The sequence below is a fragment of the Hibiscus syriacus genome, unplaced genomic scaffold (assembly GCF_006381635.1).
Source record: "Hibiscus syriacus cultivar Baekdansim isolate YM2019G1 unplaced genomic scaffold, ASM638163v2 tig00112857_pilon, whole genome shotgun sequence".
NCBI lineage: Eukaryota > Viridiplantae > Streptophyta > Magnoliopsida > Malvales > Malvaceae > Hibiscus > Hibiscus syriacus.
The window spans coordinates 868,455-885,619 of record NW_024063412.1 but is presented as its reverse complement, the minus strand read 5'-3'; the positions used below and the strand labels follow the sequence as shown (position 1 = coordinate 885,619).

General features: G+C 34.1%; 1 protein-coding gene and 1 pseudogene across 4 annotated transcripts; both read right to left on the bottom strand.

The window, feature by feature from the left end:
• Positions 1 to 1,164: 1,164 nt before the first annotated feature.
• On the bottom strand, positions 1,165 to 3,591 carry LOC120184095 (annotated as a pseudogene).
• A 2,323-nt stretch (positions 3,592 to 5,914) lies between these two features.
• LOC120184120 (golgin subfamily B member 1-like) lies at positions 5,915 to 10,494 on the bottom strand. Of its 4 annotated transcripts, XM_039188675.1 has the most exons (11): positions 10,148 to 10,494; positions 9,859 to 10,059; positions 9,636 to 9,758; positions 9,494 to 9,531; positions 9,316 to 9,412; positions 8,442 to 9,185; positions 8,346 to 8,363; positions 7,185 to 8,315; positions 6,785 to 6,937; positions 6,423 to 6,511; positions 5,915 to 6,308 (listed from the first exon to the last, which is right to left on the bottom strand). In XM_039188675.1, the coding sequence occupies exons 1-11, from the start codon at positions 10,217 to 10,219 to the stop codon at positions 6,119 to 6,121; spliced, it is 2,856 nt and encodes a 951-aa protein (XP_039044606.1). In that variant the 5' UTR covers positions 10,220 to 10,494; the 3' UTR covers positions 5,915 to 6,118. The 4 variants fall into 4 exon arrangements, with proteins under 4 accessions (XP_039044606.1, XP_039044603.1, XP_039044604.1 ...); XM_039188672.1 differs by having other exon boundaries at positions 8,346 to 9,185; XM_039188673.1 differs by having other exon boundaries at positions 6,785 to 6,931; positions 8,346 to 9,185.
• Between the last annotated feature and the right edge of the window lie 6,671 nt (positions 10,495 to 17,165).

Genomic DNA, 17,165 nt, shown 5'->3' with positions numbered 1-17,165 from the left:
TTTATTTATATTTTATGACATTTTTTATTTTTTTAATAAGTTTTTGATTATTTTTTAAGGTTAAATTTAACAAACAATCAAAAAATGATGTTTATATATTATCATATTAATTTTCATTGCTTTGAATTTTTAGATTGAATTTGAATATGCGATTTTCATTTGAAGATAATTTTTCACACGCTCGATTCTGATTTATGATTTATCGACTATTTTTTAAAGTTTGATCTTCTTTTATAACTCGTTTGTCAAAATATAATCAGATTTGTTTGTATTTATCTTTCATTCAAATTTTTAATTAATTTTTAACATTTTTCTTGTTTGATCTTTATATGATCTTAAGTGACTAATTTTTGTAGTTAATAGTTATAAAAATATCATAGTTAAATGTTTAATTTTCGATTATGATGGTAATATTTTATTGTAATTCTAAATATCTTTTAATAAGATTAACAATTTCTATAATTTTTTTGAACTTATCCATATTAATGAACTATTAAATTTTAATAAATTTTAATGAATTTTAATAGCATGATGAAGTAAATAATGAAATAGATAAATCTTTATATTGTTGTAATAATATATAAACATAATTACTTATATTAAAAAATTATAATGATATAAATAAATAAAAGTTATATAATAAAATTTATATAAAATTCAATTTTAATTTTTTTTATTGTTGTTGCAAATATATCAGTTTTAATCTTACCTTACAAAAAGAAAAAGAAAAATTTTAAGAAAAAGAAAGGGATATTTCCAATGAAAGATCTAATGATAAAGAAACACAAACCAAATGATTTTCGTAGTAAAAAAAATATTATCATTTTTTGAGATCCGAGTTTGAGTACAAAAAAAATCAAGAATGAGCGTTAAATGTTAAAATATTAACAATTATTTTAGATCAAAAATTATTTTGTGCTTACTTAAATTAATAAATAATTTATGACAAAAGAAATATAAATAAAACACATCTAAACAATTAACCTTAAAAATGTATGTTACTCTCTTACTCTCACTCTCTTTGAAATTGAGTTTCCAATATTTTGCTGAACTTCGTCATATTAATGATATATTCGAAAGGTTCCTAACCTAAAACAAGAAGTCGGTAGGACCCCTATTTCTTGTTGCAACACTATAACTGTAACATCAAAAGATCATGACAAATTGGATGAAGAAATACATTTATGCTGGTAAATTTATCAATCGAAGTATACATCCCACACTGGAAGCAAATACACATATCTAATAGAGGCCATAAGCCATGGCTACACACATTCAAAAAAGAAAACTTGATGCATTTTTATTACAAAAGCATTATAATCTCTCCATTATTGCAGGCCTTGTATAACTTCTTATTAAATCAATTGTCCGACTCTTGAAGAGTTCGACCGTCGGCAGAAGCTGAAGAACCAGTAGTATCTGATACGGTAAAGAGGAAACAAATCAACAAGCAAGAAAGAAACTTAATCCACGGGAAATATGTAGATGTAGATAGTTACCTAAACTTTGTGTCTGTTGAGTTATTTGGGGCCCTTCACCTTTACCAAACCATGAACCAACAGCACCTTTGAGCTTATCCACTACGCTCTGAGTCGGACTATTCATCGACTCTGCGCCGGTCTTTTCCGGGGTCGCTACCTCCTCCGACTCGGTCACCTTAACCCTTGCCCTTGTTTCCTTTTCGGCCTCGGGAGAATCCTTGTTTCGCTTTTGCAGAGCCTCCGAAATCAGTTCTGATAGTGCTCTATCCTCATCGCCGGGCTTAAATTTCTCCGCAATATAACCCTTTACAGACGTCCCTTTATCCTGATTTTGAACCTGCTCTGTTTCCACTTCGGTTGCAGTTCCAGAGCCAGGACCGTGTACCTTCGACATGACGGTTGTTCCCGCTCCGGCAGCTTCCTCGTAAACTGGACTTGGTTTATCCGCCTTTCCATAATCCATTGCCGATTCTTGCTTGGTTGTATTTTGACCCTGCTCTGTTTCCACTTCGGTTGCAGTTCCAGAGCCAGGACCGTGTACCTTCGACATGACGGTGGTTCCCGCTCCGGCAGCTTCCTCGTAAACTGGACTTGGTTTATCCGTCTTTCCATAATCCATTGCCGATTCTTGCTTGGTTGTATTTTGACCTTCACTTGATTCATTCAGACTCTGAGATTGAGCCTGAACTTTTTCACCGTACCCGAGCTTTGAAGCAACAATGTTCTTGGCCGGCACGGCTTTATCTACAGCAGCAGAGGTTGCAGATGAATTTTCCTCTGTGTAACTGCTCCAGTTTGACGGTTTGACAACGTTATGTGTATGCTCGTCGGAGTTGGAACGGTGCGTAATGGTCGAGCTGGCTCAGGTGAGAATTGGTCATGGGTTCCGGTCGGGAAGGGTGACTCGGATGATTTAGGTTGAGTTGCAGAAGGTAAGTGTTGCTCTCTTCCCGTGTCATGCTCATCACAGATTTTCATTTTATCCATTGAATGATGAATTGGAGCAATCCCTGTTGCTTCTCCCCCTGGTACAATGTTATCAAAATTGAGTGGACTATGACTAATAGAGTCGATGCATAAGCAACAAACTATATATATTTGCTTTCTAGAAAATGATTTAACCTTCTCCAGTGTTATAGTTTTCAGAACTCTCCCGTGATGCTAGTGGCTCGGTTGGAAAGGCTTTTGACGTCTCCAAATTGGTTATTCCACCGCTCTCTGGTTGTTCGGCTACGACATTTTTGGCAGCGGCAGACTTGTACACTGCCGACAACGATAGATAATTTTAGCACAGAGAAAACAGAAAAGCATGCCGAGGATTATGAAAGTAATACTAGGAAACATACTTGATGATAGAGGTTCCTCAACAGTATCGGTCGTCTTCCCAAAGTCGACCCTCGCTTGTTCTCCCACTAGTGGCGCCTCCAAGCCACTAACAGCGCTGTTCGGTGGATCACTGTGCTTTGTCTCGTAGTTTCCAGTGTGTGAGTTTTCAGATCTCTCCCTTGAAGCCAGTGGATCCGTTGGCAAGGGTTTTGACGTCTCGACATTTGTAATTCCAGGACGGCTCAAGTCTGCCGGTTGTCCGGAGAAGACGTTTTTGGCAGCGGCAGACTCGTTCACTGCCAAGAGCGACAGATGACTTTCAGTTAAGTTAAACGCACACAAAACAGACAAACACGCCAAGGATGATGAAATGTAGTGCTAGGAAACATACATGGTGCTCCATGAACTTCTGGATTTTGAACAATTTCTTCTTCACCATCGTCGCCTTCCTCGTCCAGATCGTGATCATTAGGTATCTGTTCCTCACGGTACTCATCATGACCTTGATCATGGTGATGTCCAGGGCTATAATTTTTAATCGAATCCTTCATCTTTTTTGCCCTTGCCTTAACCTTAGTGAAAACCGAATGTTTCTCTTGGTGCTGGTCGTCTCCCCCCTCTCCTGCAAGAAAATTAATGACCCAAAAGGTTAAAATGCAATTTCAAACAGAGAAATTCAGCCTAAAAAAATTTACTCACCATGCTGGTGCCTAATGTTGCTGTCAAGCGCCGATTGAGTTTCCATTTTTCAGGGAAATAGTGATTTGCAGATAAAATTAACCGTTTGATCGTAGATTTGATGAAAGTGCGGATTTTATAGAGAACCAAAACGCGTGGTTTCGCCACCTTTGCATGGAGGTGGCACCGTAACATTGGCACACGTCGAACACGAGCGACAGTAGTCCCTTTCCAACCACGTAATTGGCGTTTCCTTTTGCACGTGGCATCATCCCCGGGTTGGGATAATTTCGTTATCATCTTATCAGAAGAATTAATGCTTAAGTTAAAACGACGAACTGCTTAAAAGTTAAAGGTCCCATGAGGAGTAGGTGTCCGGTGCCGAAGGGAACACGCGTACACGGAGTCACACCCAAATTCCAATCATCAATCAATAGTTAGTGGACATTTGTTTATAAAAGATTTCTTAAATGTTCTATTTTTGAATTTTAGGCATGGAGATGTCGGCAGGAAATGTAAACTACCTTCACTTTCGATTTGTTAGTAATGTTTTGTGTTTCTATCTTAGGTAAATTATACGTTTAGTATTTAAATTATTAATTTGATCTATTTTAGTATTTAAATTTTTAATTTTTTTCAAAATTATACATAAAGTTTAATTTCTATTTTATTTTAGTATCCCGCCAAAAAATTAACGTTAAGTTTAAAAAAGATGAAAATTTATATACTAAAACAGACTAAAACTGATAGTTTAGGTACTAAATTTATTAAGTTTTTAAAAACGGGTACTAAAATAAAGTAAAACTAAACGTTAGGTATGGTTTTGAAAAAAATAAAAAGTTTAAGTACTAAAATGAACTAAAACTTGTAGTTTAGGTATTAAATGCGTAGTTTATCATTTTTTTTACATAAATACTTTTAAGATAACTAATTGATGCAGAATTATACTCGTATAATATACATAAAAAATTTAAAAAAAAATAATGAATTGTCTATAAATTTATTGAATCGAATTGAACTTTATTTAAGTCGATTTGATAAGATTTTTTATTAGAGTTAAATAAATTTAAATTAAATATTAATAAAATTTTAATGAAGTGAAGCTTTAACCGTTTGCGAACTGCTCAATCTAATTACACCCTAGTGAGAATTACAAACTAAACATTATGGATTTGGAGTACTTTAAAAACGTTTAGTGAACCTATTAGTTTTTGTATAACCTGACCCTAGTTAGGCCTGAACGGAGCCCATATCCTAAGGAAAACCTCTGATTACAGCCCAGTAGTCTACGATTGAGTATTGTTGTGCTCGATTCAACTCGAAAATTATGAAATGAAGCTCAACTTGATTCGAAAACTCGTAAGTCAGAAATTTTCATGCTCAAGTCTAACTCGAAATCATGAACTGAAGCTCATAAAAACTCGAAAAGGTTCGAAGTGAAAAAAAATCTTAAACTTAACTCGATTGAAGCTTTAAACTCAAACTCGAACCTTAAATACATGAAAACCTTATACTATATATTTTTTTTAAAAAATAACACATAAATGTTAATATTATTAATAATTTATTTAAAAAAATAAAATCTTAATATATTATATTTTCAAGCTGCTCAAGAACTTTACGAGTCGAGTATCAAATAGTTCATTTTGACTTGATAAGAACTCGAACTCGAACTCGAATCTATTTGAATCAAATATTTATCAAATTTCAATCAAATTAATATCGAATAACTCATAATATGTATCATTTTAACCCATAGTTCCCGTATTCTCGTTTTATAGAGGGAAATGGGAAAAAGGAGGATATGGGACAATGACGAAGCAACGGTGCGCGCCATCCATGCAAGTGGCAAGCTGAAGCAAATTCCAACGATTTATATTTTAAGCGCCAATTCAAATTTCACGTTCCAAAACCTTTCACACTCTTCAACCCAAACCAACTGGTAGAAACCGCCGGATATGCGAACTCGATTTCTCAACGTCGATTACTTGAGCGCCTCTCAATCTACCACCGGAACCCTAAGCTTCCCCAACCTACCACCTCCTCACTTGCCTCCTCATGTTTCTAACTTCAATGTCGATGATCTTCTTCACTTTGATCCGTTCCTAAATGTCAACCTCCCGCTCCAAACCGAGAATTTGCCGATCAACGCCGCTCTCTCCAATTGTCTGAAGCGATTCCTCAGTTCATCGATGTCGATATCAGAGATTTCAAGGATACTCTGTTTCCAAGTGGAAACCCCGGCGAAGGTTCTCTGAGGTAAACTGATGCGTTTGGTTCTCTTCTGTTTCCACAAAATTAAGTCAAGATTTTAATTTATTGAGAAAAATGGAGGCGGCAGAAAATTCAGTTCCTATATTTCTATCAGGTGTCTCTAGGTATCTAAAATTTAAAATCTCAATATCCAAACTTACTGCTTGAGCTTTCGATGAACTTGGTTGAATCTAATATTTTAGTGTTACTAACAGGATAGATGAGCAACAAATAATGGATGAATGCTATTTCACAAGTTCAAATGATGAAGATTTCTTGATTGGACTTCGATTTAACTACCACACGTAGTTCCTTTTAGAGGATCTGCTGCTTCACCCTGCTTAGTGTTCTTCGTCCAACATACTGCTCCTTTGAACATGCTAGTTCTTCTTGCCATTCTTAAGGTTTCTCACTGTCATTACAAGTTGCTGTCGTTCACCTTCCACTTCTGCAAATTTGAGACTTATTTCTGAATATCTTTCTTCCATGTCTTTAAGCTCACGCTCCATAGACTTATTCCTTTCCTTAAGGCCTTCCATTTCACTTAACAATTCAGCAATATTAACATCACTGTTGTTTTCATAGGCAGGAAAACATAAATGATCAGTCAAAGAACTCCATCTACAGTAAAGATATTGGTTGATAATTAGCTTTAATTCTCAAGACAAAAAGATATGCCCATACCTTTCAACTGGTACCACTATTGTTGAGGAACGCTTGCCTTCAGCATTGGTCATCTTTGAATGGAGCTTGTCACGGAACTTTCCTTGTTCCTGTATTTTTCAACATTGCTAATCTTGAGACTGGAGTAACAGTCCAGAACTAAAGCAATTTCTGTCTCATTAAAAATATGATACAAGTGACCTTTATTAACAGTAAGTAACCTTCATCAAAACTTCAATTGAGAAGGTCTAGAATTAAAGCAACTTCTGTCAAGTTGCATTACAAATCACTGTGTTGCATGAAACTAACATATCGCTGTCAAGTTGCATTACAAATCACAAAACGATATTATTCAAGCATTTTCGTAATTGTAATCCACAAACCTTTTGACACTGATCTGCAGAAGAGCAATGGCATATTTTGAGTTGTTCCATGATGATTTCTAGCTCTTCCATCATGTTGCTGAGATTACTTCCCTTCACTGGATCTGAATTAGTTGATGATTTCAATGCAGCTTCCATGAGGTTTATCTGTTCCTGCCAAAGATTATAAAATTATCAATCTTTGCTATTGATGAATGATAGCAAAAGTTTTTATATCGTGTAGGATGTACCGATGGGATGAAAACATAGAATGTAAACATCTCATGGTTAGATAAAGGATATTATATACCAATGCAGTTTTCTTCCACTATTTATGTTTGTTAAATATGACGTATATATAATCTTTCCATGCATAATATACACTATTTTTAGTCTCTAATCCTTCTATTAGAATAGCTACCTTAAGTAACCTCATTTTTTTCTGCAAACTAGTGATATCTTTGGACTCTTGAGGCGCCACGGCAGAGTAGCCGCTCCTTGCAGTGATGTCCACTTGACCACCAGTACTTTTGAGTTCTTTCTGTATAGAGCTGACTTCTTCTTCCTTCTTTTGTACGTCATTCTTTAATTGAGATACCTGTTTTCTCAGTTTTTCTTTCTCCCTTTCTTCTCGGAGCAATCTGTGTTTTAAGTCATTACACTCCCCTCTAATATTCTCCATTTCTGACTGCAAATTTGAGACCATCTCCTTTTTATCCTTTAAAGACCTTGTACTAATTATTTGCTTCTGTGCCCTCTCTGTTTCCTTCTTTGCTGAAGCGATTTTTTTCTCCAATTCATCTCTTTCTTTATTCCATCTTTGTATCAGGATCTCAGTTTTTTCATTTGACTTCTTCACTTTTTGGGTTTCATCACAGCGCTTTGCATGATCAGAAAATTGGCTTCTCTGCTCTTCGAGCTTCTCGATCTCAGTCTTGAGAATTTGGATTTCTTTTGAAAAGGCCTCCTGCCTTTCCTTCTCTTGCTTTTGCGCATATTCAAGTAGTGCAGTCTTATCATCAAGTTCCCTTGACATTTCTGCTATTTGTTTTTCTTTGAGGTCCAGCTGGTACGTAAGGTCTTCTCGTTCGGTCACAGTCTGATCTTTAAGTAGCCTGAGCTCTTCATTGGCTTCCTGGAGCATTTCTTCGAGATTTATTTTTAGCACCTCCAGGTCATTCGCTTCTGCAACTGCTTTCATGGTCGTCTTTTCATTCTCATCAAACCTACCAGCCATTTCAACTGAGAGTTTTTTAAATTCTTCCTGAAGCTGCTCGGCATTAGCAGCATTTTTCCATCTTGTCGTTTTTAAGGCCTCCTCTGCTCGGATAGCTCTCTGTTCCTGCTCATTTTTGGAATGTATCATCGCATCAAGTTCTTTTTCGAACCCTTGTGTCCGATTCTCTAGTTCTTTGCTTAGTTCTTTTACTTGACTTTCAAGTTCATTAATGGCGATTAAAGACTCCGAGTAGTCTTCAGATTGCTGCTTGATTTTATCCTCTAGTCTTTGCACTTGAGATTCAAGTTCATTTATGGTAGCCAAATATTCTGAGTTCTCATTTTCTATCTTCATTGCTTCTTGTTGCTGGTTTTGCTTTAACTGTGATAACATTTTGTCATTTTCCTGGCTCAGTTCTTCCATATGCATCTCTAATTCCTCCTTATGTTTCTTGTAAAACTCCAACTCTGCATTCAGATCTGTGATTGTCTGCTTCAGCATGTGCATTTCATCAGCATCATGTTGTTCATTTGAGCGTGCCTCTTCAACACTCGTACTTGCTTCGATCTCGCTGGAGAGGCTAGCTATTTCCCTGTTCTTTTGCTCTAGCATTTCATTGAGGTCTCTCACTGCAAGAATCAGATTAGAATTCGAGTCCTCTGTCTTCTGCAGCTGCAAACGGAGATTTGCATTCAACTCCTTTTCGTGCTCCAGCTCCTGCCTAATTTCTTTCAGCAGAACCTTTGACCCCTCATTCTCATCTTCCGATCCACTGTCACTTTCTTCCTCATCCATGTTTTTCTTTGACTTGAGTCGTTCGAACTCCATCTTCACTGCATCTCTTTCTTCTTTGAGGCTGCTAATTTGTCTCGACAGATCCTGGGTCCGATTGTTCTCTTTCAAAATCTGTTTCTTAAGAGACTGCACCTCTAATTCCGATACTTCTACCTGCCTCGTTAACATAGCATTTTCACTTCTGAGTTTCTCGACAGGATCTCCTGATCCCTTGTGCCACTCTCTTGTGATGTCTTCAGGGCTATTAGCTAACTCAGCTAAACTTCCATCTGAAGTTGAACTGCCCGACCAATCCGTGTTTGTTCTCTGATGCATGTTCTTTTTATTAATGCCAGTATCAGCTGCTCTCTGGGGCATCGAGTTTTTCCGTAAAGATGAAAATAATTCGGCAGTGTCCAAGTCCCCATCCTGTGTAAAAATTAAGAACAATTTAGTTGTAAGCTTGCATAAAACAGTCATCTGGCCCAGGTAGTAATTTCAGGGTTGCTTTAACCAAATCATTCATGCTAAACTATACAAGCGGGGACTTCGAACTTACCTCTGTTGAATTTTGGAGATTGTCACTGTAATTCATGCCTTGGCTGTGCAGGCTTCCCTCCCTGGAAATGGTCAAATCTCCACCATCTTGAGTATATCTGATATCAAAAGTTGAATTAAATATAGGCAGATAGAAATAGTGAATGACTAGAGATATGGATTATTAATGCTTGTATTACCTCTGATCTTCTGCTCCCTCAATTTTATGAATTGTCACCTGTGGATCACCATGAATTTCAAAAACAAGTTACAGTGATGCCAATATTAGATTGTGAAATCAACAGAAGTTTTTTTAGAGGTGACAATGAGAGAGAAACTAACATGTAGAATGGCACCGGAGTTGGCAAACTTAAGGGGCAGGGAGACTGTAACAGGTTCGGTTTCAGCTGCAAAATCAGCAAAATCGATCGAAGCTTCACCAAGGAACCCTGCTTTTGAAGATCCCTACAACAAACCCAGAACAAAAATTCAGAAAAAACCAGTCACCAGTGGAAACTGAAAGCAGTGGAGGAACAAAGGCTTAGCAAATTTCTAATATGCATACATTCGAAAAAACGAAATGGTAAATTTTTTCACTCAGTTTCCCTGTTTTCATCTCCCTTATCATTTTCACAGTTTCATAAACAGGATTCTCCCACAAACAACTCCCATCTTGAGCTGCAACTTTCTCTAATCTCAGCGTCGGCTTCCCCAAATCCTCCGGCACCAACGCTATCGTCACCCCCGACTTTTTTAACTTGGGCACCTGGAATAAAACAAAGCGGCTGAATCAGGTTAGATCTTTCCAGAACTCGTAACTCTTTAATCTTTCACTACGAGTCTAATGCATATACCTGAGTTGCCTGAAACTGCAATTGGAATACAACTTTGATCTTCTTCTTGTCGCTCCTCCATGACTTAAACATGTTTTCGAGTAGTATAAATGATTAAGTTTCTCTGCTGAATGTTTGCCGCAAATCCCACTCAATCAATGCATCGGGATTCTGAATGACAAACAATGTTATTTGATCCACAACTTTGAAAACTAGAAAAAAGGTAGTTTCTGAACAGCTGGTGAATGCTTAATGTGTAGTGAAGTGTTGGATTCCTTGAGTTTGGGGAAATTGGAGATGCAGGGTGTTAAAGAAATGTCAAATGGAAGATGACTCAGAGTCAAACTAATAAACGTAGTGCATTACAGGGCAAATAAAGAGTTTCTTTATAATTTATATTAAGGGTAAAGTATAATAATGGTCACTAAATTTTTCTATAGCTTTCATTTAGGTCCCAACTTTTAAAACTTGTAATACAATCCTCCAACATTTAGTCTGTTTGCAATATGGTCTCCGACGTAATCGACCGTTTGATGTCGTTACACTGTTGTTAGTACATTTTCAATATGGTCACTGAACTTTTCAGGCACTTGCATTTAGGTTCCCCAACTTTTAAAATTTGCAACATAATCATCAATTTTATTTTAAACCCTAAATTCGTTTTCGATCTCGAATTTCCTTTTTCACTTCTCTCTTCTCATTTCCGGCGTAACTTTTCAGTCGGGGATGCATGAGAAATTCTAATCTAACTTTGAATTATGTGAAGGTATTGACTTGAATAAAGGTCCATTGAGAGAAGATCCGACCAAATGACTATCGGGACCATCAACGATTCAAGGTATAATGTTAGATATAAGTCATCTTAGGTGAAGCATAGATGTTCGATGAAATGTTTGTGAGAAAGAAATAGAGTTAGAAATGCAGAGTTGACAAATACTACTAATATAAACTAAATATCATTGTTGAAAGTCACCAACAAAGCTGTAATTAATTTGTATAAATGGCATATAATAATTTCTTCGTTTAATCCTTATGGTTAAAGATTTTTCAACAGATGATAAAATATAATGAAATCTCATACAGCGCGTTCACCTCTCAGTCTCTTTAGCAACTCGAAAGGCATCATGATAGGGTCAAGTAGCTGCTTCAAATATACTATGGTGACTGGCGTAGGTTTAGGGGTTGAAATGAAGGTTTTTAAAGTTTTGAGTTTATTTCAAAATTTTGTTTATATATATATATATATGCATAATTTTAATTTTTTGATTTTAAATAAAATTTTTAAACTTACCAAGTTGTGACTCGTGTTGCTTAACGATAAAACTTAACGGTCCGTCATGATCTGACCCAAACTGAGTTACGGAATGAAATGTTAGACACCAAACTAGAAAGAAAAAAACGATACATACCAAACTAGAATCAAAGGTATACGTTGGACATTTTTTCCTTTTTATATTTAAGCCTTCTAAGTAATAAAAGCTTCGGGCTTGGAAAGTAGTTTTCTTTTGTTTGCAGCAAAGAACGAGGTGCGAAACTTTGGTAGATGATGCACAAGTTTTGATTAATTAATAAATTTTATTTTACAAAATTTAATAGATAAGTGTATTATTCTTTTGTAACAATGACGGGAAAACAACGAAAATAAAGTATATGAAAAGTGAAGCGATATAGGTAAGGGGTTAGCACTTAGTTGTTACTTATCATATCATTAAAGCATCTTCCTATTCTTTTTTGTATTTGAACAATGCACTTTATTAAATCTTGAGAAAATCAAATTGAGTTGAAAGAATTATTATTATTTTTTTATAAAAATAATAATTCAGGTAAAGGGTGGCTTCTTCAGTTCGGAGTATCTAAGATCTAATTAGGATATACATAAAAATTTACCCACAAAAAATAACGATGGTGGAATTCAAACTTAACGGTATTAAAATAATATTTAAAGAGTACAATTAATGAAATGTTTCTTATAAAATTTAAAAAAAAATATTTAAAAAAATTAATAAAATATTATGTTTCAAATCATTTTTAGTTTGTGTATATGGTTAGGTTTTATTAGGCATCTATATACATAACTTTTTAAAATTATTTGATAAAAGGAGTAGTATTTATTTTTGTCAAATAAAAATGTATCTAACTAAACATTATAACTTTATATTCATTTGATCAAATGTTGTAATTTTATATCATTGTCAAATGAGTTAAATAAGATAATATAATATTTTAAATAATATGTCAATTAATATTATATTACAAAAAACAATTATATATTCTGTGAATTGGAAGCACTTTAAATATTATAAAATTCTGATATTAGATTCCGCATAATTTTCGGAGTTATCAAAGGTGTGTTAGTGGGCAGCTATAGCATATATAATCATAAAAATATTATTACTAATTAAGACATTTTAACCCTTGATTTGACAATTTATTAGGACTGGGGATTTCAATGTTTAGTTGGTTTTGGAATGGACATAAATATATAATGATGATAATGATAGTTTGAATTATTTGATGAGAGACAGCGATGGCCCGAGAGACCCCTTAACTTCCACGAATCTGATCCATGTTTAACGGGAGCTTCATTACTTCCAGCAATGCCAGAAAGACCTTAACATTTAGGGTAAATTATACCAATCATCACTAAACTTTACTCTCTCTCCTATTTCACTTACTGTACTTTAATTCCGTTTAATTTCTTCACTAAATTTAATACAATCAACATTTTGATCACTTAGCCGTTAAACATTTAACGGCGTTAAAATGATTCCGTTTTAAAAAAACAAACACTTTTCACCAAAATGATGTTTTGCGTCTATATAACAGCTCATTTATAACATCATTTAGTGAGAAAATGACCGAAGAACCAAAAATAAAAATTATGTTAAATTCAGTGAGAAAATTGAATGAATTTAAAGTAGAATGAGTAAAATAAAAAACAATTTAGTGATGATTAGTGTAATTTACCCTAACATTTATTATTGGATGCTTTAGTGTAGGTCAAATCCCCGCCAATTTGCCCTGTAATATGTGTGGAAACACGTTGGTGCATGTGCTATCATCTCTCTCTTGAACCCACCCCTAGACTTTTGTGAGGTTTAACATAGGTTAATTTGTTGATCGAGTTAGAAATTTAGATTAGTTTTAGATTTTAAAATGTTTTAATTTAGACACTAATTGAAATAATAAATATCAGTTCGGATATAACATGGAGCGTTTTTAAGGTATATTATTAAAATTTAAGTATGTATATTTGTTATATAATTAGTTTGGATCTAATGTATTAGAAAACATAATATCATTAGAATTATTTTTAATAATTTGAAATTATAATAAGGTAGAATATATTCAGAATTTTTTAATTAATTAATAACATACATTTTATAGACATAACTATTTGAACATAAGATTTCTAGAGATAATAACATTCTTTTTAATCATTAAAATCATTTGATGATTTCGTCGTTAAAGTTTAATAGGATATTTCTGACCTATTAATACAATAGATGCACATATATCATTAGAATTTAATGGATACATTATACATATATATATATATATATATATATATATATATATATATATATATATATATAATATATATATATATATATATATATATATATAACATTTGATTGTGTTATTTTAAATATAATTCACATTATATTTGAGTAAAATACTTAATATTTAAATTGATGGTTATACTAATACATTAAATCTTGATTAGTGTGATTATAGATAACCATGGGTCGAGTCAAGTTGGATTTTTGGTCACTTGAACTCGACCTAAGTATAATTCTCTTTATTTGTCGTTTGACTTGATCCGATTTTAGTGAAGCTCTACCTGACTTGAAATTTGATATGATTTTAAGGTGAATAATATATAGATGAAAAAATATTATAGCAACTTTCCCTAAATATATAGAGGTGAATTGTATTGTTCTATTAAAAAATAATTATAATATTATTCTTAGATTAATATTTTTCACCATAAAACTCGATCCAATGTTATCTTCAAAAAACATCGACTCGAATTTAATCCAAACTTGAATTTAAAAGATCTTATAAAGTCACATTGGAACCTGTCTAGTTCGAGCTAAATGTCCATCCTCATGTACGACATCGATATTTTGAGGATTTTAGAATTTGGGACCAAATGAAAATTTAGATAAAGTTTTAGTATGTTTGGTAGATAAAACCCAGCCTAATAGTCAATTCTTAAACCCCGAATATAAGAATTTGGAGTTTACACCGATGGATAAAAGCCGATTGGATTTCTCCTCTGTTTAATATGCAACCATTGTAAAGCTGTTTGCTGTGTAAAGATCAGCTTTAAAACTTATCTTCATGCCGGAACCAATGAATGATGGCGTGTAGAGGGGACCGAGTGAGGGCGGGTGTAATTTCGCCGTCCTTGTAATAAGTATGTGTTGGACCACTATCGTACAGCCAGCCACCTTCGTGGGGAGGGTCTACGGGTGTAAACGAACCGAGTCGAGCTCGAGTATTGCTGAGCTCGACTCGACTCGAAAACTCTAAAATTGAGCTCGACTCGACTCGAAAACTCGCGAGCTTAAAATTTTAAAGCTCGACTCGAACTCGAAATCCTGAACTGAAGCTCGTGAGCAGCTCGAAAAGGCTCGAAATGAAGAAAAAAATTCTTAAACTTAACTCGATTGAAGCCTCGAACTCGAACCTTAAATGCATAAAAATCTTAATGTATTCTATTTAAAAAATCAATACATAAATATAATTTTTTTAATAATTTTTTTTAAAAAAAATATAATCTTATATATTATATTTTCGAGCTGCTCACGAGCTTTCCGAGTCGAGTATCAAGTAGCTCATTTCGGATCGTTAAGAATTCGAGCGAGCTCGAGCTCGAGTTGAGTCCATTCGATCCGAGTATTTATCGAGCATTGATCGAGTCGATCTCGAGTAGCTCACGATCTGTCTCGTCTCATTTACAGCCCTAGGAGGGTCATGCAACAACACTTTTGTTAAAGGTTTAATTACGTTTTGGCTCTCAAAATTTTTAAAAACTTATTTTAGTCCTTAAACTTTTTCACCTCTTTTGGCCATCAAACTTCTTCTTCTTCTTTTTTAATCAAATTGAACTAATTAACAAAAATAAGGGGTTATATATATATATATATATTATTTTTTTGGTATAATTTTAGATGTTTTATTGTTCAACGATTTTGTCAGTTTTTCCATTAATTGGTCAATTTCACAAAAGGAATAGAAGTTCAAAGATTCAGACAAACAAACGTTTAAGGACTGAAATGATTTTTAAAAAGAAGTTTAAGGTCAAAAGTGTTATTAGACCTTTATTAAATTAAAAATTGTGATGTTTAAATTCTGGTAAGTTCAATTCAATTCTCACAAGGCAAGGCGATGTCTGTAGTATTGAATGGTAGTTTTTAGTAGGTGTCACGCTGTTCATCGCCTTAAATGGATGAGGATAGTATGTATGTTTGTTGTGGGTTATGCAACTTTCTTGTGATATTGTGATGTTTTTTTTTATAATCACCGGTATCCGATTTATTGATCGACTAATTCGGATCGAGGATTGCAGATGTAAGGGCGACTCCTCCAACCCAATTTGCTTCATTCACAATCACCAAGATTCGAACTACTAACATTACTTAAAGGATCTAGTGTATCATCCCACTGGCCATCGGGTTGTTGGTATGATATTGTGATGCTTTTGTTTCTTTCTTTTATTTGTTTTTCTCTCTGTGATGCATACACGTGCAAGAGCTGAGTCTATTCAAGTGATTTTCATCTGTATTCAGACATTTAAGTTTGCCCGAGTGATATGGACAACTTGGGCCTGGAAATTCGAAACCGTGGTTTACTAGTTGGGTTGCTGCGGCTTGCAAAATTGGCCCAATAAACCAGGTGAGTGAAGAATTTAGCCCATTAGGCCATCTCGAAAATTAATTTGAGATTTACGGTAAATGTTATAGTGTAAGGAAAATTCGTCACGTCCACTTGACGAGTTTACCTAAATAATATTTTTATATTCAAACTCATCATGTCGAAGTGACGAGTTTCAATAAAATATAATTTTTTATTAAATTTTGTCTCGTCGAAGTGACAAGTTCCAATAAAAAATATATTTGATTAGAATTCGTCACTTTCAAGTCACTGTAACAAATGTCGTAGTTTCTAAAATAAAAAATCTAGTATAATTTAGACTAAATAATTAGCCCGCCTACTATATTGGGCCAAAATTACCCGGGAACTGTAGGTGTTCTCTTCCATAGACAGATAAATGGGCCAAAGCCTAACTACGGGACCATTGTGTCTGTTGGGTTGAATAATAAATAATACAATACGTATTAAATAATATTTTGGATTTGAATCTATTTAAAATTTAAAAAGTTTATTTTTTAAAAAAAAATTAAGGGTAAAGTACATAAATGGTTATCTGACTATAGGAAATTGTTTCTATATGATATTGTTTTATTAAGTCCCTTGACTATTAGAAGTTGTAAATAATCAACACTGTAATAGCGAGTTGCTTTGTCGAGTCTCTTGACTATTAAAATTTACAAAATGGTCACCCGACTATTCATTATGTTTTAAACTCGTATTTTTTCATTAAAAAATTGACGGTAGTCTAAGTTGTATGTTAGCCTGCTGAATGACATATGATAAAATATGATATTATAATCTCAAACAACTATCATAACTCAATCAACATGTTGACGTCCAAATTAGATGACCATTAACCTTTTAAAATAAAATGAGGAGTTTGAAATATAATGAATAGTCTAGTGGTCATTTTGTAACTTTTAATAGTCAATGGAATCAACAAAGCAACTCACTATAATCGATGGACTATTTTGTAACTTTTAATAAGCAAGAAACTCAATAATGTAGTATCCTATAGTCGGGGACCATACGTGTACTTTACCCAAGATATAACTAGGTTCGACCCCAAATTCATTTAAAGCTGAATAAAACTACGAAACACCGAGTGTATCAAGGACTTTGGGATGAATTATTGTACTACTTTTTGAGCTGGTTG

Coding starts and splice junctions, on each gene's coding strand:
- LOC120184120 (XM_039188672.1), bottom strand. CDS start 10,219: ATGTTTAAGTCATGGAGGAGCGACAAGAAGAAGATCAAAGTTGTATTC. Junction 8,316..8,345: donor AGTTAAAGCAAAACCAGCAA/CAAGAAGCAATG, acceptor GAAAATGAGAAC/TCAGAATATTTGGCTACCAT. Junction 6,512..6,784: donor CTGCAGATCAGTGTCAAAAG/GTTTGTGGATTA, acceptor TGAAAAATACAG/GAACAAGGAAAGTTCCGTGA.